We start from the raw sequence: 27244 nt of genomic DNA on the forward strand, positions 1-27244 counted from the left end.
TTCCCTACTGTTTTTATTTTTCTAGAAGGATTTTCAAAGCCTCTTATCAATTGTGAATTGAAACAGCTAGTTATAAGTGAACAGCCGATAAACTGCAGCATACGAGCACACAGGAGAATAACTGATCTTCCAGGACAAAGATATTCCTCAGATTTGAGTCATTAGACATACAACATAGGGACATAGGGTCGAACGAAAATAGAAAAAAAAAAACTAAAATTATACAATAAAAGCATATAGAAGATCTACACAAACTGCTTATAGAAGATCTGCATGAAGAGGAGCATTCTTCCTGAGCTAGGATGGCGAAGCTGCTGCAAGCTTCTGCTTCTTTGGTGGTGGATTTCCTCCAGCAAGCATCACATACGTATAGAAACAAAGCATTGCACCACTGCATCATGTTACCATTAACAAGAAACTGAGTAAAATTTTTAGCGAACAAAATGAAATTTACACAGAGGATAGGAGGAAATGAAGTACCTTAAGAAAGCATAAAACCCCCAAGGCAGTATTTTCTTAGTCTACAACCAGAAGAAACAGGGTCAGCAATTAGAAAATAGAAGTGGATAATTTAGTCAATAGAAAGCAAGGGATAGAGTACTTACCATGTTGTATGCCTTAGAGTACTGCCATGTAAGTATGCTAGATAATGCTGCATACAAAACCAGCAGAATCATTAATGATAGCATACAGCAAGCCTCAAACAGTAATCATCTGTATCATCGGTTGGGTGTGGTTGCTTAATATGACCTTGCTCTCATAGGAAAAGTGTCGAGTCACACATTGTCAGGGCCAAAATGAAGGATACAAATATTATACTGCTATAGAAAAAAAAGTTATTTATAATGTAGTCCCCTCTATTATGAGGACACCAATACAATCCTTAAATTCTTCCTGTAACAATTCAGTCATATCAACTTATCAAGTACAGTAAATTATCATTGCCACCCTTTTGTCAAATAAATTCATTTCGAATTTCATCTTCCATTCATATATTAGCAAATTTGCCCACATGGACAATTAAAAGTGATGGGGTAATCAACAGGCATGCAACTGATTTTGAGCTTATAGACCAAAAGTGTAGTAAAAAAAATGTTATTTGGCTGGGAAAGAAGAGCATGATAAAATTTTTAAAACTGGGTAGACTTGCTATATTTTAAAATATATATATACACACACTGACCACATCGGTTGCTAGACAAAAAGAAGAGATATTTCTAATTATCATACTGTATAACAGAACTTACAACGGTTCTAGTGCTTTATCATAGAACTTCATACATCTATCCAGTGATAAATGATAGAAGAGAAATTTTCCAATTTCTCCAGTTAGTTAACCATTTCAAAACAAAAAATTTACATAACAGATTCTTTTGATGATGAGCCCAATCTAGAGGAACGCATTTAAAAGTAAATTCTATAGTACTATTACTCGCTCAAGAATAACAAGATCTACGCACCTGCTTGCCCCAGTATGAATGGTACACTGGATATTCCACTCCTCCAAACCTTCAGGCTAAGTACACCCAGCAAAAATATAGTAAAGCCAGGTGCAACACCTAAAACAAGACTTACAGGGCTTCTCCATAAAAGGTATCCGATAAGTCCCATAGAAAATAAGAAACCACCTGTAAAAGAAAATTTCAACAATCTTTAAGCAGAAAGCTGCAATTTATATTCTCCATCACAGCTTCTAAAGTTTCACCTGTCAATTGAAAACTTTCAAAGAAGTTTATGGACAAAAGTTGTTGAAAAGACTTTTTTGAGTTCAAAACCTCTAATAATCAGAAGAAAAGTCGCATGACTAAGTAGACAGCTTTGGTCACGGTAATTAAAGGTGGTATTGACCAAAGGTGAATCACCTATTTGTTATTCACACAATCTTCTGCAAGAGAAAGCCACGACTAGTGAGGCCAATAGTGGCTAGTCAACAACCTTAGCTGAAACTTCCACACTATAGTTTGAAAGAGAATTTGATGATTTTGGTTATTGTATAATTTCGACTTTGGTCCAACCTTTGGTCAAAACAATATAAAACTATTCAAATGTAGAGCAAATGCAGTCTAACGAATTTGTTTTGCATAATTATATATGCTAAACTAATACATTAGTCTAGTATAACCACAAAAGTTTTCTCTAATTATTTAAAAGAGGAAAAGCAATCAAAAGAGAGGCTGAGGGATCAATACTTAATGAACTAATTCTCTACACACACACAAAAAAAAAAAAGAAAAAAATGAAAGAAAAGACGGCGTAAGTTGCATAAACAAAGATGGCAATTTTACGATTCATAAATCAAAAATTAGTAATGAAGAATCGAAACTATCTAAGGCTCTGACACTTTCTAGTTTCCAATATTGTCCAATGGGAACATGACAAGATATTTGAACATGAAACAAGACTTACATCACAAAAGAATTTTATGGCGTAAATTGAAATGCAGAGGAGATTTGCATGTTTGCTGTTTTTCAAACTTACCAAAAGGAATGCCTAAACAAAAATCATGAATTTTTGCACTTCTTTTTGGTGGTGGAGCGACTGCTTTATCCATCGTCATCGTTTCATCCACTGGTTCGGCAGTGAAATTTGTCTTCGGTGATTCATGAGTTTGATCCTCATTATAAGTTACCGCAGTATTAGCCTCAAAACCAGGAGATTTTGTACTATTTTCTCTAATACACATGGAAACTGACAGCTGCAATAATTTAAAAAGAAAAAAAAAAGTGAACAAGTTAATGCACACCATACAGCTCATTAACATCAAGCTTCAATATAATTCTTCACTGTCGTTATCCATTCCGATTCCTTTCCAAACAAAAAGTTTAATCAGCATAGAACAGGATTATGAACAATCAAGGAACGACAAAGGCACTATAGAGAATTAAAAATGTTTCAAAACATTATAGTCTACACAATACGTGGAAGATAACTCTAAATAAATTAGACGTCAGGAAATAATGAAACTTATTTGCAGTCGCATGAAGATCTCACTTGACATAAAACTTTTTAAATGGTAGCAAGATAACAAAACGGTAAATCACCAACACTGAAAAGCCAAAACAAGATATAATCGTACATATTCCTAAAAACATTTTTTCAAAATTTTCTTCAATCTCGGTTCCATTTTTTTACACTCAACATGAGATTGATCTTATTGAGACGTTTCTTAGAATTTGATGCAATTATAGTGAAGTGCAGAAACAGATATTTCGATTCAACAAACAAGCCCAACAAAATTAAGATCACACAGCAAAAATAACAGTTGCGGCAGAAATATTCCATCTCCAACACCATCTTCTCGGGTGCCATCAATATGATTCCGATTATGAAGAGAAATAATAAAAAAAAAGAAACAAACAATAAAATCGTGCAGTAAATTCATATATTAGCGAGAACGAGGGTTTAAGAGTGATGCCCCGATCCAATGCACACATACCTTTGGGGCGCCATGACTAGGGTTTTTGAAAGTCCTTTCGATCCCCATCGGGAGGTAACGCAAAACCCTAGGGGTGGAGAGCGAGAGGCCGAGACCATTAGAGGGGACGAAGGACCTCCTCGGCGCCGCTACCGACGCGTAAAGCTGCGCCGCCGCCATGGCCATGACGAAGAGAAAATCGCAAAATCAAAGAGCAATTTCACACTAACGACCAGAATATTTGGTGACAAGAGATCGCGAAAGCTCCCGAATGGTTTCTCGAGTAGGCGTGTCGGATTCGTGCGACAACGACGCGAGTCGTGGACGCTTCATTTCGACCGTTGGGTTGAAGGTCCAGTGGAATGGCCGGTTCGAAACGCGCTGGCGGAACGGAGGTCGGCGAACCGGGTTGAGTTCAGAAGCTGGACCGGGTGCAACTCGCTTCGGGCCATCCTCTAAGAAGGCCCGCTCTTTATTTATGGGCCTTGGTACTTTCTTGCTTAGACTCCGAGCTAGTTTAGTAATCCCATATTTTGAATCTTTACATGCTACAATTTTTTTATGTGAAAAGCCTGTATTCATTTGATATTTTAAATACACTACCCCTTGGTGAGATCTCTTTTAGGGACGGTATAAAATAAAAAGACTCTTGTGTCATGGATTAAGAATAAAGCGTGTAATACATAAATAATGGCCCCCACAATACTTAAATGCCTAAATGTCACAAAAAAATAAACCATGTAGCTAAACTAGCCACATCAGACACTCATTACACAGTCACGCTTGCCATTTCTAATTCACGATGACGACACCATAGAGTAAAGCAAAGTTATTCACAATTAAAAAAATAATTATATGGGGAGCCGCTCCAAGGCTGTAAATGACGATAATACGCGTGGCCAATTATAAGGGACTAAATTTTCGGAGGCTAAACCGTAAAAAAATGAAAAAGAAAAAGAAAAAAAAGGCATATAATAAGGACCATGGCTTTTTTTGCAAATAGCTCCCTAATAAATTTTATTTACAAAAATAGCCCTGTCCAAAAATTATTTATAAAAATGGCCCTACCCCTGCCATGCCAGCGCCACGTCAGCGCCACGCGGGCAGGGCAATGTTTAAGTTGAACACGGTGAACCATTCACCGTGTTCAATACAAGATTTTTGTATTAAACATGATAAATGATTCACCGTGTCCAATACAAATACCCCAACAATGGCTAAGTTGGAGGTATTTGTATTAGACACGGTAAACCATTCACCGTGTCCAATAATTCGATCTTAGCTATTTTGTATTGGACACGGTGAATCATTCACCGTGTCCAATATATAAATTTTATATTGAACACAGTGAATGGTTCACCGTGTTCAACTTAACCATCTGGCCCAGCCCCGCCCGCGTGGCGCTGACATGGTGCTTGCGTGGCGGGACCAGGGCCATTTTTGCAAATAAATTTTTGACAGGATCAATTTAAAAAAAAAAAATTGTAACTGGGCAATTTGCAAAAAAAAGCCCTAAGGACCACTTGTACCCCCATTTTTCCGTACTCCTCGTCTCCATTACTTTATTTTATTTTATTATTATTTTTAAAGACTTTCGGGACTTTAGGGCATATTGTCGGAGCAACTACACCGGGAGGTGATTCGACCGCGCTCCAACACAACACGGGGACTCGCGTTTGCCATGTGCGACGTCAACAAGTCATCCGAAACCTATTCCCTGGACACGGTGTAGGTGTACAGTATTCCATTAATTCGATTTAGCCGTCCATATCACTTTACCGTTTTAAGTCAAGAAACTGTCGAGATTCGATAGTCGGTGCAGATGGAATTATGAGATGAGATGTAGGGTTGGGAGTGTGCCGGTTCATGAGATATCTTCATGCACCAGGTGCACGATATTGTTTTTCCAAGTCTTCGAACGTCTTCGCGAGGAAGGTGTGGAAAGAAGGGTATAAATAGCCCAGTGGTCTCTTGTTCACGGAAACTTCCAAGGAGAGTGTGAGAGCAAAGAGAGAAGAGGAAAAGAAAAGCGGAGGAAGAGAGAGAGAGAGAGAGAGAGAGAGAGAGAGAGAGAGGAGGAGGAGGAGAGGGGATGCATCTCTACAACGCATGGCTACCGCCGATGGTGGCAGAGGAGACGAAGAAGGAGGCGGAGTCCTTCGCATCGGTGGTGCGATCGGTGAAGGGTTCGTGGCGCCCTGACGATCCCAACTCCGTCTACGACACCCTCAAGTGGATCCCAATCATCGATCTGTGAGAGTTCTTGATCCTTCCCCGTTTTTTGGAGTCCGAAGGGATTTGATAGTTTAATTCCCTTTAATCTTGTTATTGAGCACCTGGGATCGGATCGTGTTCTTGTTACGTGGTGATTCTAATCATGTGATTGTCCTCAATTATCTAGTCTTGATGATTTCTTCTTAGTTTCTTAAATGATATGCTACACTGTATCCGCGATTACTGTTTGTTGGTTTAGATCGTTTATATTAACTCCCATTTAGTTCTTTATGTGATGTAATGGGAATCGTTCTTGTTCTTGATTGTCAGAGAACTATTGTTAGGAATTATGATTTTGTAATGTTCATTCTCAGACTTGATGAATTCAATGATTTCTTGTTCGACAGAGTCAAGGCCAGCTTTCTGATGAGATTGATCGATGGTATATAATGCGGTCATCATGTAGCATCGCATTCTTGGATAACAGTGTGTTCTCCTGTTTTAGTACTACTTTTTTGTTAGTTTTATAAAAACAGTGAGTGATACATTGCTCTAGGTTCTTGATTTTGAAATGTTGGGAGCTAAAACCAGGTTTATTGGGAACTACTATTAGGAGTATTATTGCTCTTGTTCTCGATTGCTGAAATCAATCATTGCTGCTTCTTAAGCGTTGAGACTAAGATTCTTGATGAAGTAGATGGCATATAATTCTATAATTCTATAACATTTTATTGCCTCTGTTTGCTGAATATTAATTCATTGTTCTGTCTTAGCATTTCTAATGTTCTACTTGTGTTAATTTCACACATTATCCTAATACGATGATTGTTGTTCTGTAGTTTTTTAAAAGCTAAGAGTGATATATCTCCTGGAGATGTGAAAAACCTTGTGGAGTTTGGGTTGGAATTATTTCATGCATCACAAGGCAAATTGTATCCTCAGGTAAGGGTATGTAATTTACTATTGGTGCATCGGCATTCTTGTTGTTTGTTTGTCTCCTGAGGTATATCATTCTGATTAGGTTATGTGGGGACGTATCTTAATCACACTTCTGAAGAAGCATGGGAAAAGGTTGTCAATTGATATTCACTGGAGACCGTTTTATGACAATTTGATGCTTACGCACTTTAAGAGGTTAACATTTCCCTGTCACCCTTAAATTTTGGACAACTTTACTATTGACAAGAAGATAGACCTATGTTATTAAAGTCATGCTAGATATAATGGCTATTGACTATTATTTAGGTAGTGCTAATTTTGCTACCCTCTTACTATAAGACCTCTTGCCAAATATTTTTCCTACCTTTTTCTCAATTTTGTTCATTTCAGAGAACTCTTGCAAGCTATTTGCTTTACTATTTTTGTTATGTGTCAGGTCTCTAAAACCTTCCTATTTTACTAATTTCTAGCCAGATTTGAGGCAGTGATCTCCTAGGCTATTCAGTTTAGTTTTTCCCTTTCCAGTTATTACATACTGAATCATGTGGATGCTTACAGTTGAGTAAAACCCTTGATGTGGCTGAATTTCAGTGGAGAAAATAGCTCAGTGCAACTACATTGATTCTCTTCTTCTCCTCTTTCCAATAACTTTCATGTTGTTAGATGCTTTTTGAAACTTTTGTAAGATGTAGACATGTAGTTGGTTAATGACATGTTGGAGTTTTCTCCTTTTATATTACCTTTTGACCAGAGTTTTTCATATATTGAGCAGAAACACAGGACCCGAAGGGTGGAGATTGAAACAAAAGCACATAGAAACTGTCACTTCCCTTGTTCAATCTTGTCGAAAGTTTTTCCCTGCAGGTTCTTCTTCTGAGATATGGTCGGAATTCAGGTATTCTTTCTCCCTGTTTGTTTTTTTCTGCTAGTAAAAGACATTAAACTACAAAGAACATTAAAGTTCCTTGTACCATCTGATGTGCAAGGTATGTATCTTGCTTGCTTCGCTGATGATTATACTGGTCCAAGAAATTCCAAACATCATTATCACATTTATCCTGGCAATATTGCTTTTTCTGTTTCCTGGCATATAAACTACTGTAAAAATGCGTCAGCTCCGTCCGAAAATTTCTTTGTCCTTAATTTTAAATGCTCCTCTGCTACTAAGGATATAGAATATGGATGGTCCGATCTACCCCCTGCCTTCCCCTTTTTCTTGACTTTTTTATGCTTATAAGGAGATCTACTTGTATAGTACTATAGTTCCATCCATACTTGATTTCTTGCATAACCTCTCATCGAACCATTAATACTTTAATTAAAAACCATCTAAAGAAGGTACAAGATCATAGCATTTCTGCGACATATTCTTGTATATGATCCTATTGAAATAGTGAGACTCATTTGTTATACATGTTTCTTTCTCTTGACAAATTTGCAGGCCTTTTTTGGACAATCCATGGCACTACTCAGCTTTCGAAGGTTCTGGGTTTCTAAGGCTGTTTCTTACCATGAACTCGGAGAATCAGAATTACTTTACCGGGTATATATACTATGTTCTCATGTAGGACCTATGTAAATTTTTCTTCTTCTGTTCTCAGAACTAATAATTTATTCTGCCTTCCCTTATTCCCTGTAACCTGATGGCAGAGACTGGGTGGAAAAGAGCCTTAATATATGGGACTCTATGCCAAATTGTCAGTTTTGGGATATTCAGTGGGCTTCTATTATTGCTCGATGCATAAAAAACTGCAAATCAATTGATTGGGAAGGTTTTCTGCCAACACTTTTTACAAAATATTTAAACATGTTCGAGGTGAGACTATTTTATTTATATGGATTGTGTGGCAGTAATCATGTCGGATGTGTAATAAGTTACACCTTAACGATCAGCATTTACTTCGCGATCTTGTCCATGGATTACTTCTATACATATTCTCTAGAGATCAAAAGCTAAAAACTTCATACGGTTTTCAGTTTTATTCCATTTTTTTTGATACCTGGTTTCTAGAAAGGCTAATACTATCGTTAGTTTAAATTGATTAATTCTAGTGACCGTTTTGTGGATATCTTCAAACATGCTTGATTTGTTTGACATTTTCTAAACTGAGCTCAAGCAATAACTGAAATCCTAAAGTGTGGCTTTAGTTAGTGTATTTGTACTTGCTTCTTCTCAGAAGCTTTATACATACAGGACTTTTTTTTGTTTGATGGAAATATTTCTAAGATTCTTTCCTTTAATCTCTTTAGTTAAACCTCCTCTTTTATACAATTGTCGACTTGTCGTTATATGGGCTGAACTTCAAACCTTGTCTCCTGCAACAAGTTTAGTCTATTGAGCTCGTGAACTTGATATAAAGCACAATGGTACATATTAGCAGTGTGTATGAGTGTTCTATATTTGTGTGTATTTGTATGTATATTCCAGAAGTTTATTTTATTTTATTGTTCATTTTTTTATATAAGATGGACAGAAGTAACTTATTTGTTTCTTTATTTGTTTCTTGTTTTGTTATTTACTCATTTATAATTTATGAGTTGCAATCTAACCTCTATGTCACACTTTTCTTCATATACTATGTTTGCTTTTGAAACCTAGAAAGTTTCCACACTTCTAAATTAACTACAAAATAGATTTTTTTTTTTTTCCGAAACAGTCAACATTTTTTTTAGTCTTTTGTTGAGAATTACCCAAAAGAATTAGATTTTATTCCATCAAAACGGGGCTTCGCTTATGCAAATTTAAACTGGCCAAGAAATTGGTCAATATTAATTCATTGCGGATATAATGTGTGGTAACATCATGTCTCTAATGATGCCATCTATATTTAGGTTCCTGTCTCAAATGGAGTAGAATCGTATTCTTTCCCTATATATGTTCCTTGGAGTGTGAGATTCTTGTTTTCAAGCAACATGCGGACACCTTGTAAGGCTATAGCAAAGTCAATTGTAAGTGTACTTTCTTGGTTTGTGTTTATCTGTATTTGGACGTGCACAGCATCTATTTGGTTGTTTGTTTTCACGTACACAGGGGTAAAAGGATTTATTTTATTTAGTGTATCTGTATCAGGGTAAATGAAAAGTGCCTATTGTTGTCTTTTATCGAGTTTTATGTTATGATCTCTTCTCTGGTACATCATACTTCTGCAGGTTTATCTCCTGAAGCCTCAGGGTTCGGCTCAAGAATACTTTGAGAGATTAGCAAATCTATTAGAACAGTTTGGTTTCTGACCATTTACATCACTTTGTTATCTTCTCACAGTTTTATGCCGCCAGTAAGGAACTAATAATTTTATTGCTGAATTTGTTTGCATTCTAGATATTACCATCCTTCTAATGAAGGTCACTGGACTGACTCATTGACGTACTTCTTGTGGCATTTAGTAATTACTTTCCAGAAACGCCTTCAGCATGAGCTGCAGTAAGACATTAATCTATAAGCTCTTTCAAAGAAACTCAAGCCCGGTAAACTTTCTGGATAGTTATTCATCTCATAAAAGTACTATGCAGTAACACAAATAATTGCATTCCGGAGGAATTTTGTTTGGGGAAGTTGGAACGAGCTTCTTTTGTGAATGTGGTACTAAAGTTGATTGCTCATGGTCAGTATAGCAAGGATGAGGATCTTTCTGATACAGTTACTTTCGTCACTTCAATTTTGTCATATGTGGAGCCTTCTTTGGTTCTTCCGTTCATCGCATCTAGGTTTGAGATGGCCTTACAAACAGTAAGTTCTTAATATTGTCTTTCTTTGTTTAATTTATTGATGATGGGTAAATTGATTTCTTCTTAAAACTTCAACACTTGCAATTAAATGATTGTGTTGTTGTACATCCTCAAGAAATGACAAAAAAATTGTTCTCATGACTGCTTTCTGTCTAAACAGATGACAGCAACTCACCAGTTGAAAACTGCTCTGACATCAGTTGCCTTTGCTGGTCGTGCAATTTTTCTTGTTTCCACTTTTGCCCAGACTGATAAGTGTGACACTGCTGATGTTTCGTTGGCTCTTGTACTTAACTCACTGTCCAATGCATTGCTTGGCATAGATGCCAATGATCCTCCAAAAACGCTAGCTTCCATGCAGTTGATTTGTTCCATATATTCGAGTGTAAGTGAGGATGCACTTGTTTCTACATGCACCATGATGAATGTTTACCCTAATGTTTTATTCGTACTTTCAGTTAACTATAATTGGAAGCAGTGATAGTGAGCCTGTATTCCAGCAAACTATCAGCTTATCTGAATGGTTGGATTGCTTCTTTTCTCGCTTATTTTCCCTGCTACGTCATGCAGAATCAACCGGTGTTATGTGAGTTCTTGCATTTAGACATTAGGGTTTCACTTATCTTTTGGTTAACTCTTCTTTCATATCTTTTCATAGTGTCTATCTGGATGTTGTAGCAATGATGTTCTCCCGAGTTCGACCATGGAAGAAACATTTCTTATTGAAGATGATCCTTACTACTTCTGCATGCTTGAAATTCTTCTTGGGAAGTTATCTAAAGTTCTTTTTAATCAGGTTTTATCTTAATTTCACACTTTTTAATTTATCATGGATATCAGTGTAATGCATTTAGGTTTTTATCATCCTTTTTCAAACTGTTCAGTCACTGGAGAAAATTTCCAAGTTCGTCAACACAAATATCCTTCCAGGAGCTACAAAGGAGGTTGGACTTCTCTGTTGTGCCTGTGTAAAATCTAAGCCAGAAGAGGCTGCAACCTACCTTATTAAACCGATATTGGAGACCATAACCTCGTCCTTGAGAGGGACACCTATTTCAGGTTTGTGGGGAAGCACCACATCTGATACTTCATCTTTTGCAAAGGTATGTTCTGCAACCTGGCATGAGTTATCTCCATTTCCGGTGATTATCTTTGAACAGTGCAATATCTATGCAGGCTGCTCTTTCACCAACTCTGGAAATTGTCGCAGAATACCTTCTAAAAGTTTTAGCCAGAGCCATTAGATTTGCAGGAACTGTGCTACTTCATTACCGGGAGGAACTAAAAGAAGCAATTGCACTTGCATTTCAGGCTCCTTCGTGGAAGGTTCTTGAGCTTGGTTATTATTTTGCTGTAGCCAGTTAATCTTCAGTTTACATAACTTTTTCCCCCCTTCTTATAACTCCTTTTTTAGGGTTTTTTCTGAGATGGTTTTGTAATGATAGGTTAATGTAGCTGGTGGTCACGTTCTTTGCTCTCTTCTTGGTAGCTTGGTGCTCTATTACCCAGTCAATCAGTTCATGTATGTAGGCTACTAATTTTCATTCTCATAGCTTGTTGGGCATTCATTACCTTAGATACTGTGCTAGTGGATGTCATTTTTGCACTCTGATAAGAATATTTTGGCTTTCTAGGCCTTTACTTTGTCAGCCTGCTAGTGCTGCTTTTGAACCATGGGGATGCTCAAAAGATTACAATGTTGGAAGAAATGAACCACTTAATCTCCCCCCAAAATGGCATATTTCTAGTCAAGATGAGCTCTCTTTTGCAAATGAACTCTTAGAGCTTCATTTTCAGTCTGCTTTGGATGATCTTTCTAGGATTTGTGAGACAAGAATCCATACTAATGCAGGTGAATATGCCATGAGATTTTTAGCAGCTCTGTTATCAGATGATTTTACATTCTTGAAAAGTTTCTGCTCCATATATTCTATAAAGCCACAGGTGTTGATGGGCTGTCCTTTTTTAATTGACTGGCAGCCGGGTACTCCATAGCCTTAATTAAATTAGACATCAGTTATGTATTTGCCAAATGGACTAGGGTAGATCTTTGAGACTCGCCATCTAATATTTTGATGATATGGCTGTTTTGGAAATGTAAAGGATCTAGAGCTTTCATCTTTTCCTTGTACCAAACTTTTGCCATATTTTAACGAGTCCAGTCAAATCAATCTGTTTCATCTATTGTTTTATTGTAATTTATAGGCTCTTTCTCTGCTTCTTTTTCATCACTTAAGATTATCAATGATCACTTTTGTTATTGTAGAAATGCATTTTATCAACAAATGTCTTCTTTTACATTTGATATTGCAGGAACTGAGAAGGAACACTTGAAAATCACGCTGTTGCGCATTAAATCTTCACTACAGGGTGTAATGTCATGCTTGCCAGATATGCGCCCATGCGACAAAAGAACTGGCGTCATAACTGTGGAGCATAGTTACTTTGTAATTGCTGGGGCAGTTGGTTCCTCTGTTGGTAGTCCAGAATTACGGGAAAGAGCTGCTAATATTATACACCAGTCTTGCAAGTAGTGTAAATGTTTGATGGTGCTTCTTTAAGATGATATACTCTCTCGATTAGTCTTGGTTAGTCTTGATTAGTCTCATTAGATGCATCATATTTGACAGGTTTTTACTGGAACAAAGAGCTGATGACAGCATTCTTCTCATCCTTATTATACGTGTCATAGATGCATTGGGGAATTTTGGTATGGACACTTCACCTAATGAATCATATTCTCAAAGTTTTTTAATATGGCTTTCTTATGGTATTTATGTAGGAAGCTTTGAATATGAAGAATGGCTAGACTACATTCAAGACCACAATCTAAATTCTGCTGTCATTACTGAGCCGCCATGTAATTTCATTGTTTCTTCTCATGCTCAAGGGAAAAAATGGTGAGGCCCTTTTTCACACACAAACACATATATATGTATGCATGTTTGCATGTATGCCGGTGATTCTATTTTAGCTAGAGCTCACAATACTATAATTTCTGCTGTGAGAGATTTCTCTGTTTTTGCAGGCCCAGGTGGGCGTTTGTTGACAAATCATACATGCACAACATGTGGCGATCTTCACAGTCATCTTATCACAAATTTTGTTTAGATTCTGACATTGTCCCATCTCAGAATATGAATCTCCTGATGGAGAACCTTCTGGATCTCGCATTGCACAGCTATGAAAGAGTTCGCTTGTGAGTTTTCAATAGGTAAAAATGTATGGAGAATCCCCTCAACAACTGGACATTTTAAAATAGGCCCCCAACCTCTTTTTTTTTTCTTGGTTGGACACCCTGTCAACTTTTGGTTAATTTGATTGGAGTTATTATAGTCATTTAGGAATTGTGTTTAAATTTTACATTTTCTTGTTGGCAAATTAGTCATTAACTATAAATAGAATCTGCAATTTTTGTTTGCCAAAGAAGGTTAGAGCAGCTAATTTAATTGAGTCACCACTAAGTCAACAAAATTCCCAATTTAGCTTACACTATAATACCTCAAATCAAAGAAACCAAATTGAGTGGGTGCAATTAGGAAACTAAAGTGTGGGATCTATTTAAAATGGCATATACTTGAGGTCCCTCCATACAATATTACCTTTCCAACTGCAGCTGTTTTGCCTTCTAAAGATATTATTGTTAAATTTGTCGTCTTTATAAATTATAACTCCATTATAGCTCAGACGTTTCTCAAATAAATATACATTACATGAAAAATCTTGATAAGTTCAGTTTGAACTACTGCAAGTCTCAATCAGCACTGCAAAGGGAGATTTGTTGTTATATGATGCTGAAACGTTCACTATAAATTTAATAAAGCATTTTTCAGTTTCTCTTTTGCTGTAACTTTTCCGAGTAACACAAAACTGTTTATTTTACTTTAGGCTTGCTGGAAGATCTCTTTCACGGATGCTTAAACGATGCCCATCATTCATTGCTAGTTCTGTTCTCACATTGATTGGGAACTTAAATGATCCAAAGGTTCCAGAACATGTAGTTCTAGGTTCTTGCAGACTTCTCGAAAAACAGAATTTTCTTAATCACTTGACAATGGTAATTACTATTCAACAACATATTGGTATAGTCTATTCTATATATGTTCCTTTAATGACGTCTTTCTTTTATTAGGAGGATGCTAAACTGTTCCCTTCGTTTATCCAGAGTCTTTTGGCAAGGTAACTAGTTAAACTACTTTGATTTTTTTCAGTTACCATTTGTCATAAATCATACATTATTGCTACCTGAAGTTTGCTACTAACTTGGTTCGTGTCGATTTGAAGCTCCCATTTCGAATCACTGAAGGCTCAAAAAGCTGTTATTAAGGTATCTATGAAAGTTAAGTATATATGGAATGTGAAAAGAAAATTTTACTAATTTTTTGCTTGTTTGACTGTAACAGCTGTTCTTAGCATTTAACAAGCACTTTTCGGTGATATCAAGGAGCTTTTTCAAGACTTCAGATGCTCAATCACGTGATTCAAGAATTGCAGATTTGGTTTCTCAGATCAGTTTGCTGAGTTCTGGCACAACTGGACGACATTGGCGGTACTCTCTGTTGTCCCTTGTTAAACTGGCCTAATAGCTTTCATGTCAAGTTCCTCTTATGTAATTTTGCTATGAGAATTTGGATATTGCTTTTGAGATTCTATCCTGTTGTAGATGTTTCATGTTTCTTACTTCTTTCGGAACCTTTTCATTTTTCTTTTGTGGCCTAGCTGACTCAATATTGTTGGGGAAGACCCACGGAGGAAGAACTCGATGTTCTACATGAAGTGTAATCTTGCATATGTTTTGTAATGTTATGTTTATCTGAAATTAATTCAGATAAATTTTGTAGGTATAATTTGATGGCCAACAGAGTACTGCTCTTGCTAACTTTATCTTCTAGGAATCATTCATCTTTGACCTCAAATATGCTCGGGGAAGCTGTTGGTGAGTGTACATCTAGCTACTAATGAAAGAGTTCTAGTTTGATAAGTGTCTTGCAGCTTTCTATTCCCAAATATTTGAACTTAAATAGGATTCTGGTTATCTGATGTCAGGACATTTTTTGAGGGATTTGAAAAGTAAGCTTCCTCATTCAAGGATACTTGCAATCTCTGCATTGAATGCCCTGTTAGAAGGAACACGATGTCAAGATTCAAGTCAGGATGAGCAGTTTTACTTTTACCATAACAAACAACTTGGTAATTCATCCATTGGAAGAATATTGAATCAGATAATACAGGAGGAGGGACTCTTAAGTGAGGCACTAAACAGTCTCTCCCTTTTACATATTGATGATGATAGTGAGACTTCTGCTTCTAAAGGATATATAGAATCTTCGTTCTTTCAGAGTGTGACTGATGAAGAACTAACTTCATTCTACTTTGACTTCCTGGCACAATGGCCACGTACCCCATGTTGGATACCTTTTCCAGGAGTTGATAAATTTCACCCCAACTTTGCAAGAATATTTCAGCGGCTTGCACAAGAATGTGGAACACCAATTTTGCATGCTCTTATGAATATCATAGAACAATTTTCTAGTGCGAAAGAGAGATCAAAGCAGTCAGTTGCTGCTGAAGTCTTGGCTGGGATACTTCACTCAGATGTTAGTGGTCTTCCTGGAGCGTGGGATAGTTGGATGATGCTTCAGCTGCAGAAAATTATGGTAGCACCATCTTTGGAATCAATTCCAGAATGGGCATCTTGTATTCAATATGCAGTCACAGGAAAAGGAAAAAATGGCACCCAAATTCCTGTTTTAAGGCAGAGAATTTTTAATTGTTTAGAAAAAACTTCAGCTCAATCTGCCTCAACCAGTGCAATAGTGGCTAGGAGGTATTTTTTCCTTTCAGTTGCACTTACTGAAATCTCTCCACCTACAATGCCTGTTGAAGAGTTCCAATACCACAAAGAACTTCTCAAGGAATTGCTTTGTAATATGAGCCATTCATCTGCCAAGGTATATGTTATTTTACAATTTCTTTTCCATTTAACAGCATTTATACTGATTCTCCTTCTATTGTTGCAAATTTATGTGGTAGATGGAGTCATTCGTGTCAATTTATTTTGTCTTTTTTGTAATTGTGAGTTTGCTTTTGATTTCGAAATAAAAACTTTGAATATAATTATATTGTTATTCACATTATGACATTAGAATTGCTGTTAGAGTGGCGATGGACTTGTAAGAGTGGCAATGGACTTGGTGGGGCAGCCAGTCCTTGTAACTGACCATGAGAGAAATTTGGGCCTGATACCAGCCTCATGCCCTCTACAGGTTAAAATACATCGACCTATTTACAGATCTCTGTCTCCATCCTGCCACATATTCCTGTCTATCGTCCAACTTGCTCCACTACCCTACATCACCCAGCTCACAACCATTGGATTTGTAGAGTACTTAGAATTTTAATACCCTAATTATAGATCTTTATTTGGAGTGAGACGTTTTCCGTGCCCCTTTTAGCTTGCCCAAAAATCTACCGTATATACTAAGTCATCCCTATTGCCAGGGTCCAAAATGGGATAAACCCAGTCATGAAATGCTTTGGCCTAGTCTCAGCCTACATCATCAAATTGAGAGCTAATGGAACACACTGATTCTTTCAACTCAATGGATCTTAGTACAATTTTCTATGTAGATATAAAAATGTAGCTATTTTTATTGGTAGAACTACAAATAAATGTGACTGTATGTGCTTACTCCATTTTCTTGTCTTTGGTAATTTAATTTACTGCAAAATCGTCTAGGCTGATGTTGACTGTTATTATTAGCTCATCAATGTCTACATTAGTGCTGTAGACAAGCTGGCCATGCATTTTGTATTAACCTTGAGACATCTTATTCACATGTCCTTCTTTATATATCAAGAAATAGTTTACTTCTTTACAACATGCAATTAGGTCTAGTGGTCTGCAAATTCATTTGTTATACATATCTTGAACAAGTTTATCTGGATATAGTTCTGTGACTTATGAAACGAATTGGTATAATTTCATGTTACGAATTTGTTAGATTATTCCATATTGTCAAACAAGTTTCTAGAGGAATCTTGGAAATTGGGCTCATGAATTTAAGAATAAATGATTGTCCCAAAATTTTTCTCTTTTCATTTTTAAATCCAGAAATAATAAATAATATTCGAAGTAAATCAAAGTTATTACTAGGCTTTAGACTCCACTTTCTGATTTTTCATCTCCTTCTATTACTCACCACAAGTGGAAGCTACTTATTCTATATCTACTGATCATGCAAAATCTTTATTGCTGCACACATATTGTCTCAGATTATACCAATAAGTATTCAGTTTATTGTCATGCTTGCATCGCTTATTGAGACATGAATGATAGGTCAGGGAATCTGTTGGTACTACACTATCTATAATATGTTCAAACATGCGTCTTTTTGCATTATTTGGGGATAAGCACTTAAAAGAAGCTGCAGAGGACATTAACATGGTTGAACCACCTGAGAAGGAAAATTGGGCTAAAATTTTGATGGAGGGAACTTTTGAGTTGTCTAAAAATATAATTGCTAATTTACATACTAAGGCAAATAGTGATTCAAGTCATGGAATCATGAATACGGCGGTGGAGGCTGATATTAGAAGGATGGAGACGGTACTTGTTCTAATTTTGCTTGTATTTACACTGTTGATTTTACTGCAGTTGCTAATTTGATCTTATTTATGGCAGATATTCCATTTTATTATTTCATCTCTGAAGTCTGGGAGATCTTCCTTTTTGTTGGACATACTTGTTGGAAACCTTTATCCCATTCTTTCTTTGCAGGTATGGAGATCAGTAAATTAAATACTGAATGCTCTATTTCACTAGCAGTTTTGTATATCTACCAATTTTGCAAAAGAAGTCGGAGAATCTAGATATTTGTTTATATGAAAGAGTATCGTATTTAATTGGTTAATTTCTTTAGTATATACTATGTAGAGTTTGTTACATGCATTCACTATGACTACTTTGGTACAATATATTTCTGGTTATCTTCTATAAGAAAGCCTGGGGAGTAATATTTGGCTTAATTAATATCAGAATGTTGCATAGTCTTTTAGGGTTGTTTGGATGAATGAACATCTCATTTAGCACCTTTTTTTATTTACTCAAGAAACTTATAGTAGTTGGTAGATGAGGAGTGCGATGAAATGTCTAGAAAGACATACTATATTCGGTCTCCTAGTCATTCTCACGATAAGACAAATACATTATCCAAACATATCATGGCTGTCAAGACTTTACAAGAAGCTAAAATCAACCTCCTAGCTTACAATCACAAAGAAAATCCTTACAGAGTACAAATTATTACTGAATAGCTTAGTCTGACATCCAGACAAGCCCTTGATGTATTGGTATATTTTACATTTCAAGATAGCTTGACACCTGTGTTCTTGCTTACATTCTATACTCTGAAGGCATATCTTACATTTCATAATAACTTGACACTTGTCTACCTGCATACATAGTATAATTTTATGTAAAATCACAGTGTGATCCTAGCTTGTTCATGGCAGAGGGGATTCATGTACGTCAATTTGAGACAGAAGGAGGGGAAGGTCAGTGAGTTGAGAAGAATAAGTCTTGTAAACGATTTTAATAACCGCCTTTTCATTTAAACTAAGGAAAAACTAAGGAGAGCACTATACCAGAAACCTAGTGCCAGATGTTTTACATTCTTTTTCTAGTGAGCCTTAAAACCAGTATTTTTTCAATTCTAGATGCACTGAGTGTGCTTCTATTCAAATTGGTTTGTCAATTATATTATCATCCAAATGAACCTATCCCAATTTTCTGGGTTTGATTTTCACGCAAAATTCTAAATAAGAAAAAGAAACTTTATTAAAAGTTTGAGAAGAATTTAGTTACATCCAAATTACAATTTAATAGGAAAGGGTATAGCTGGACCCTGAGCTCTAAAAATTTGAAATTCTGTTCCTATATCAGAACATTTGGTTTTTGTCTGTTTTTGATCATGTAGTTTGCTTTTTGTTTTTGCTTTTGTTTTTTCTCATTCAGATGAATTTCCTGAATGCAGTATATAAAAAGAGAGAGTAGAAGCTCTAATGAGTTCACATGCCAAGGAAAGGCATCAATGTACTTACATAGTACATACAATTTCTAACCTAGTACATAGTCTATAAAAACACAATGAGTAAAAGCTCTAATAAGTTCACATGCCAAGGACAGTATCAATATACTTGCATCACGGTTTAAGGTGCCGTGGCACAGGGGTGTGCTACTGTCTGCTTGGTACGGTACGGCATCAGCATGCTTCCGTGCCAACACATGGTACACTTGCGTGCCGATGGATACGCATGACGCCATGACCTCCTACTGGCACACTTTGGCACGGATTTATTTTAGTTTTTTTGTTTCTAATAAGGTCCAATAATATTATTTTGAAAATTTTAATCAAATAATTATGAATATTTGCTATGTATAGCTTACTATACTCATCAATTAATATACTTGTAAGCTTTTTTGTATGTAAAGTATAACTACACCTTATGCAGAATAGAAATTTTTATAGATTAGAATTTTAAAAATGCAAAGTCATTTTTCTTTCTTTCTTTTGACCATATTATAGTCTTTTTTTATAAAATACAAAAAAATAATTTTTAAAATTATTTTAAAATTATTTGAAAAATTATTTTAAAAAGTATTTGAAAAAATTATTTTTTAATTAAATTTTTCAAAAAATTATTAGATCTATCAAAAAAATTAAGCAATAAATTATATGACAAATAAATTAAATAAATTTAAGTATCAATTGTTTTAATCTAGCTTTTAATTTTATCAGTATTTTTAATCTTCTAACGCAAAAATAAAATTCTATATTTGATGTGCCTCAAAATTTGTTTATTGAGTTCGATTTTGTTCCCTTAATTCGCCAAAAGTTTCGCGGTGTGACAAATTTTGATAAAATAATTTATGAAAAAAAATTGATGTCTATGATAGAAGCGGAGGGATCAGATATGCAAATTAAAAATTTGGCCGTATATTGATAAATAAAAATATTAAATTATAACATTTTTGACTTATCTAACAAGTAGATTTTCGATTTACAATGTCTTTGGAGGGTGTGGGATACTCCGGATGCTTCTTGGTACCCAAAGAACAAAGCAAAAAGAAAAAAAGCAAAAAAAAAAGTGTGCCGGCACGGCACAGTGCCATGGCATAGACCTGCGTATCACGCTGTCTCGCGCGATACGCAGGTCCGTGCTGCCGCATGAAGGGGGGGTCCGAGACCCCCCATGTACCGGCACGGTACGTGTCGCCCCATGCCGTATGGCACGGGGCGATACTTTAAACCTTGACTTGCATAATGCAAATAAAATTTCTTACACAAATTTCAATCTTTTATAGAGTTGAGGTGGCTTTCTTTTGAGTTTGCTATTGACTGTGAGTTTGCTTGGTGCTCTTTAGCTGATGGCATTTACTGATGCTCACAGGATATATCAAATAAAGATTTGTCCGCATTGGCTAAAGCTGCTTTTAAGTTACTAAGCTGGAGAATTCTACCACGGCCTTTTTTGGAACGTTTTGTTTCAGTGATCCTTTCTTCAATCAATGATTCTAATTGGAGAACTCGATATGAATCTATCACTTTTCTTGGTATCTTTATGTACAGGTTTGAATTTTAGTTATCTCTCATTTTGTTTTGAAAATGTGATTTTACCTGTCAGAATAAACATTTGGTTTATAATGTTTTAGTTTTTCATATTGTTCTTTAGGCTGCTAAACTTTTAACACATCTCAGTCTATCTTTAATGATATCTCGTTTTGCCCTGCCAAATCTCCTCTTTCACTTATTGCTATTGTTTCTCAACAACTGATCACAAATTAGGGAGAGCATGGGCAAATATTTACCTAGCAGAATATTCCCACCCTTTGGTACTTTATTCTTAGTTTTTGTTTTGTATCTTCTGAAGTGATATGTGTGATATCTTATGGTGTAAATATTTTCTAAATATTTGTATGATTATACCGAATCATCAGTGATGCATTTCATTTTATTGCTATCGTGAATGCCACAAAATATGTACCTATAAAGTATAAACCGATGTTGCATCCATCCTGAACAAGAATTATAATGATGGGTTTTCTGGCATATTTGTACAATGACCACTTCATCCTAATTACCCTCATCTCCAACAATAGTAGCCAAGGATGGGGTGAGATTCTCATTTTGCATTAGGTTATTGTAGATGATACAGCATCCTTAGTATGATGTCATGTCATCTTAATATTTGCTTTTGCATCGACCTTTTTCTTTTCATTACTTCTATGGAGATTCATGGTGGTATTTGATTCAAAGTAGGACTAGTTTGGAAGTTAAATCCTTTAGATAGTAGTTGTTCAGGCAGGAATATTGAGTATTTTGTAGATGTCTAGATTAATTCCTCCTTTCTTATTTCTCTGTGCATGGAAGTATCTTTGCGTAGGAGAGAAAGTTCTTAGAGTTATTACTTATGAGATGCTTCATGACACGTCATTGACTTCACCAATAACTTTTTTTTTGTGTATTTCTAAATTTTATTCTTCAGGAAAATATGATTTATATTTTTACATTGCAAAATTCAGAAGAAAAATGACAAAAGGTTTCAATTCTTGATTACTCAGTGTTTCATAAGGGCTTTTTTCTATTCTGCTAGTGAACTCTACTTTCTTGACACGATGACAAGACTAAAAAAAAAAAAAAACTTAACTCCAAGAAAAGTGTCTCGCAGACTATGATTCTAACACTTCGCCAGCGTTTTAACAGGCACACTTTCACTCTATCTAGATTGGAAAAATCACAAATATGGCAGAACATTGAGAAGCTACTTGTTGACAAACAAGTTGAGGCAAGTCCATCTATTTGGTTTTCATTCTCTCAAAATGCTCTCTTGAATTTCTATTTCATAATTTTTTCTGGAATTGGAAAAGGACGTATTGAAAAATTTAAAGGAAAAAAAGAAGCTAAAAATTTGATTTTTTTTTTTAATGGCAAACTGCTTGAAGCCCTTACACTAGTAAAAGCACATACTTGTAACTATTTTGCTACTCTTTTATCATGTGATTCTATTCACTATGTCAAAATTTTGATTACATTAGAACGTACTTTCACAATTTTAGAAGGGGAAAAAAATCCAGACTCACCTAAACTTGGCCAGATCACGAGTACAAATTGCCGTCCAAAGTTTAAAAATTTGAAGTTTACTACATTGATAATTAGTTTGTTTCAACTCGCTTACCTGAATTTCCGGCCTGATTTCACCCATAGTTTGGCACTATTACAAAACTTAAAAAAGTAATATAAAGAACATGTTGCGAAAAAAAAGAAAAGAATAATGCACGGATGTCCACGCATGTTTTCAATGGTTGGAAAGTGTGAAAGAAAATTACATTTATTTTCTGAACTCAGGCACATGTTTTTTCAATGGTTGGAAAGTGTGAAAGAAAATTACATTTATTTTCTTAACTCAGGCACATGTTTCGAAAATATACTGCACATTATCTGCTATTCTTTTCTCTGCATGAAAGCTCAGGTGAGAGAGCATGCTGCATTAATTCTTGCAAGCTTAATGAAGGGCGGAGACCGTGATCTATATAGGGAGTTTCGTGATCGATCATATGCCAAAGCACAATCAGTTATGCAGAAGGGAAAACCGAGGTTTAATATTGACTTCTAAAATTTTTTTTTGTGATTATTTTACATTAGCTGAACTTCCTCCTTTTTTCTCGTTACTTAGTGCCTGAATTCTCTGTTCTTTACCTGCTTAAGTGGATAGATATCTGTTATGCCTATTGTAGTGGATTAAATGAAAATTATGCTACTGCAGAAAAACTTCTCATCATTCGGTAGCTTCTATACATGGTGTGGTCCTTGCTCTCGCTGCTTCAATACTATCAGTTCCATATGATATGCCCAGGTCTGTGGTGCGACAAAAAGTTCCTATCTTAAGCCCACAATAAAACAGAGGCATTTAGTTTCAGTTATCTATATTCTTTCAGCTGAAAAATGTCAACCTGTTAAATTATATAAAACAACTGCTATTCTCCAATAGCTTAAAATATCAAGGAACATTTATATTCAACACTCCTCCTCCCGTTTGGACTCAAGACATTTTGATAAGCTCAAGACTTGGACTTGAATTAAATGAGAGAAAATTAGTTATATTAAAAGCCTGGTGGGAGTTGACCTCATGACCTCTGGCTCTGATACTATATTAAATTGTGTGAAACAATTGTTGTTCTCCGATTGCTTAAGCTACCAGAGAACGGTATTTTTAATTTTTTGTATTCAACACAACCAAATATAGATGCCAGTTTGGGCTTATTATATTTCAGGAGTTATTGCTTATATGTTCTCTGGTTTATAAGTTGATGTCGTAGTGTCTAAATCACCTGCAACATTAACTTTAATGTCTAAATGACCTGCAACATGAACTTAATTTTGAAATTTGAACAATGAAGTTCTCTTCTATGTAATTAGAAACTTAGTATAATAAGCTAATCTAGAGCTATCAGTATTTGACTAGAATGCTTTTCTTCATGTCTTTTGGATGGATGGTAGGAGATTGTGTTAAATTGTACGAAATAACCGTTATTCTCCAAAAGCTTAAGTTGTTAGATAATAGTGTTTTACTATTTATATTCGACACTCCCTCTCACGTCTCTGCTCGAGACTTTTTTTATAGACTCAAGACATGGACTTGAATTACATGGAGGAAATTAAATAATACTAGGAGCCTGGTGGGACTCGAACTCCGTACCTCTTGTTCTGATACCATATTAAATTATACAAAATTACCGTAATTCTCCAAAAGGAGCAAATGAAATATAAAAAAATACCATTCTCTAGTTGTTTAAGCTTTTAGAGCAAACAGTTGTTTTACATGATTTAACATATTGCAATAGAAAAATTTTTTAAAAAAAATTCCTGTCTATGACTAGTCATAGATAAACTAATCCACATCCTAAGAAAGGTGGCTGAAAACTCTGAGATGGATTGTTTTTTAAAAAAAAAACAAAGTTAAAAAGAGCTTACGAGGATAAGGTCTTTGAATCATCATAGTGGAAGTATAGAAAATACAAAGAGTGTTGATTAAGATAATGGCTTGCCCTCTGCTTATTTTTAAATGGGATGCCTGTGTAGCTACTGTGAGATATGGATCCCAAGGATCTAAAAGGTGAAAAACACCTAGAGGGGGGTGAATAGGTGTAAACGGTAAAATAAAATAAACTCGATGCGAATATGAAATAAATGCGGAAAATAAAATCAGCACACCGAGAATTAACGTGGGAAAACCCCAAATCGGAGAGAAAAACCCACGGGACCGATCACACAAAGAAATCCACTAAGAAAACATGAGTACAAGTGATTTAGCAAAAATACAAGACTCAAAATACCGAATCCTCGTTGTAGATTATCTTTGCTGGTCCACGATCGCTTGGAACCCTCCAACCGATCACACTGCAAGTCCTTGCAGCTGCACACGCCTCGATTCCACGAAACGCCCACCGAATCCACGGTCTCCACGCGAGATCCACGCGCTAAAGCTCCATCTGAAGCTCGTAGAAGTTCAACAATTTGTGGTGATTAAAGGTCTTTGAAAGCACATATAATATGAGGAGAAACTCGAATTAAAACATCATCAATTTGATCCTTAACTAAAATTTGAATCAAAACGAAGAATCACTAAAATTTGAATCAAAACGAAGAATCAAATTGATGATCTAATGCTTGATGTTTTAAAAACATAGAACCGAAACTCCGAATCAAGCCGTTAGGGTTTTTAAAAAGTTATCTCGCTCAACTCTCTTCAAATAGAGATCCTCATATCATATTTATAGGTTTAGAAGACTTCTAGATAGATTAGGATTCCAAAAACTCAATTTTAAAAACTGACGTCGGTCTCAGGGTCCGGTCCTTTCGAGGAGACCGGTTCTTGGGAGACCGGTCCTCCAAGGTGAGGTCCGGTCTTTCGCTGCGTAGATGTCAAAATATGCGTACAGGGACCGGTCCTCAATTCAGAGACCGATCCTTCCCTGCGCAACAAGGAAAACCACGTACGGGGACCGGTCCTCATGATCAGAGACCGGTCCTTCCCTGCGCAAAAAGGAAAACCACGTACGGGGACCGGTCCTCATGATCAGAGACCGGTCTCCCAAACCTTCTACGCAGAGAAGCTTGATGGGTCCGGTCCCTCTGATCAAGGACCGGTCCCCAACCCCTGAGTTTTTCCAGAAAACTTAAGTTTGAATAAACAAAAAGGAAACCAAGTCTTCTAAACATCTTTTAACAATGAAAACTTCACCACAATTTATTTATAATCATACCTGAGTTCTCAAGGGTCTTTGATCACAAAAACTTCAATTCTTTTCGTCAATCTTCATCTTCTAATTCTTCGAGACTCCATCCAAACCATCACGAAATTCGCCAACTTATAAAATCCTTAACAGCTACCACAACTACTGCAATGAGAAAATGAAAATATATTGGACTTTTTTTTCCAATACATGTAACCTCTTTTCCTAGTTCCTACTTATCACAAAAATATTTTGAAACTCTTAATTTACATCGGAAATCTTAAAAAAAAAAAAAAAAACCTTTTTGGTATGGCGCATGCCTCGCTTGCATTTTATCACCCTTTGGTTCAAAATGTTGTAATTTGCTACCCTATGATTTTTGTTTTACTCTCCATAAGGGCCTGTCCTTTAGTAGGGTAGCAAAGTGATGCATAGTACAACCAAAGTATGCAAAATGTAGCATTTTATTATGCTGTGGTTATTAAATAACGTGTGACGCTGTCTTATAACAGCAGGTCCTCACAGCAAATAAAAACAAAAACCACATGGCAGTAAAGTGCTATATTTTGAACCACCAGGTAGTAAACTACAAATGCACTGAAAGCAAAGGGTGGATTTTTGAAGTTTCCTTTTTCTCTTTTTACCTTGATTCCTTTAACATGAATCATATTCCTGTTTTGGCATTTTCTTCAGCTGGCTACCCAATCATGTAACCTTGCTAGCCCAATTTGTTGATGAACCTTACCCCACCAGATCAACAGTTACCAAAACGGTTGCAGAGTTCCGGAGAACGCATGCAGATACTTGGGACATTCAAAAGCATGTATTCACAGAAGAGCAACTTGAGGCAAGCCCAATCGTTTCTTTCTTGGAATCATATAGAGTCTCACCGAGGAAACATTGGTTAGACATGTTCTATCATGTCAACAATAACAAATGACATGAGCGCTAAACATGCAACACAAGCCCTTCAATCCTCACAGGGCTGTGATTGCATTTTTGTCGGCCCAGTATGAGAGCCTTGATCAAGGAATGTTTTCTCTTCATTTTTATTGCATTGAAGTATCTTCTATCCTCTAATAAATCCTTATTTATATTTGCAGGTCCTTGCAGATACCTCATTTTCTTTCTCATACTTTGCTTAGTTAATCCATTATCTCATCTTGCAGTAGTCCATAGGTACCTTTAATTTGGAGAAGTCGTCCCAAAATTACACTTTCATGTTATTTTGTTTTATTTAGCAAATAATTGGTTGTATTTGTATCATCATAATTGTAACATTGTGTTATATCCTTGATATATTTAATTTGGTTTCTATTCAAGAGTTCAGATTGCCAAATAAATAGGCCAAATTTTTTAGCATTGTTTTTTCCCATTGATTCCTTGAGCCTTGGATACCATTAGCTTGCAATGGGGCTACCTACTCAATATATGTAATGAATTTAGGAACTCATCAACATGAACATACCAATTTTCACCATTACTTAGTTTACCTTCTTTCTGTGCACATGATACTTCTTCCGAAGAGTCACTTGAAAATGAGTCTTGTTGCAATGAGTATTGACGATATGATTCAAATGGTATTTTCAAATAAATTTGTAAGATTATCAGTGCACTAGCTTTCTTACCGTTGGCTCCTGAGGTGATTCACCTTT

General features: G+C 35.9%; 2 protein-coding genes across 10 annotated transcripts; one reads left to right on the plus strand and one right to left on the minus strand.

Annotated features, from left to right (window-relative positions):
- Positions 31 to 3720, minus strand: LOC109723174 (protein FATTY ACID EXPORT 1, chloroplastic-like). Its single transcript, XM_020251453.1, has 6 exons — positions 3437 to 3720; positions 2479 to 2695; positions 1461 to 1628; positions 606 to 652; positions 481 to 521; positions 31 to 391 (listed from the first exon to the last, which is right to left on the minus strand). The coding sequence occupies exons 1-6, from the start codon at positions 3599 to 3601 to the stop codon at positions 298 to 300; spliced, it is 732 nt and encodes a 243-aa protein (XP_020107042.1). The 5' UTR covers positions 3602 to 3720; the 3' UTR covers positions 31 to 297.
- Positions 5430 to 26948, plus strand: LOC109725088 (proteasome activator subunit 4-like). Of its 9 annotated transcripts, XM_020254179.1 has the most exons (36): positions 5435 to 5668; positions 6469 to 6571; positions 6651 to 6763; positions 7341 to 7463; positions 8010 to 8111; positions 8219 to 8384; positions 9401 to 9517; positions 9719 to 9786; positions 9888 to 9989; positions 10079 to 10295; positions 10455 to 10679; positions 10753 to 10880; positions 10973 to 11090; positions 11179 to 11397; positions 11471 to 11620; positions 11740 to 11816; positions 11929 to 11992; positions 12092 to 12146; positions 12608 to 12824; positions 12925 to 13004; positions 13077 to 13194; positions 13323 to 13493; positions 14183 to 14351; positions 14427 to 14473; positions 14579 to 14621; positions 14698 to 14843; positions 15136 to 15230; positions 15341 to 16245; positions 17634 to 17903; positions 17979 to 18074; positions 20747 to 20925; positions 22060 to 22141; positions 22826 to 22950; positions 23120 to 23209; positions 26283 to 26436; positions 26693 to 26948. In XM_020254179.1, exons 1-36 carry the CDS (start codon positions 5508 to 5510, stop codon positions 26732 to 26734), a joined length of 5337 nt encoding a protein of 1778 aa, XP_020109768.1. In that variant the 5' UTR covers positions 5435 to 5507; the 3' UTR covers positions 26735 to 26948. The 9 variants fall into 9 exon arrangements, with proteins under 9 accessions (XP_020109798.1, XP_020109782.1, XP_020109760.1 ...); XM_020254155.1 differs by having other exon boundaries at positions 11929 to 12146; XM_020254164.1 differs by having other exon boundaries at positions 11471 to 11584; positions 11929 to 12146.

The sequence above is a fragment of the Ananas comosus genome, linkage group 2 (assembly GCF_001540865.1).
Source record: "Ananas comosus cultivar F153 linkage group 2, ASM154086v1, whole genome shotgun sequence".
NCBI lineage: Eukaryota > Viridiplantae > Streptophyta > Magnoliopsida > Poales > Bromeliaceae > Ananas > Ananas comosus.

Coding starts and splice junctions, on each gene's coding strand:
- LOC109723174 (XM_020251453.1), bottom strand. CDS start 3,601: ATGGCCATGGCGGCGGCGCAGCTTTACGCGTCGGTAGCGGCGCCGAGG. Junction 2,696..3,436: donor CTAGTCATGGCGCCCCAAAG/GTATGTGTGCAT, acceptor AAATTATTGCAG/CTGTCAGTTTCCATGTGTAT. Junction 522..605: donor ACTCTAAGGCATACAACATG/GTAAGTACTCTA, acceptor TTCTGGTTGTAG/ACTAAGAAAATACTGCCTTG.
- LOC109725088 (XM_020254155.1), top strand. CDS start 5,508: ATGCATCTCTACAACGCATGGCTACCGCCGATGGTGGCAGAGGAGACG. Junction 12,147..12,607: donor AAGAATCCATACTAATGCAG/GTGAATATGCCA, acceptor TTGATATTGCAG/GAACTGAGAAGGAACACTTG. Junction 17,904..17,978: donor ATATTAGAAGGATGGAGACG/GTACTTGTTCTA, acceptor TATTTATGGCAG/ATATTCCATTTTATTATTTC.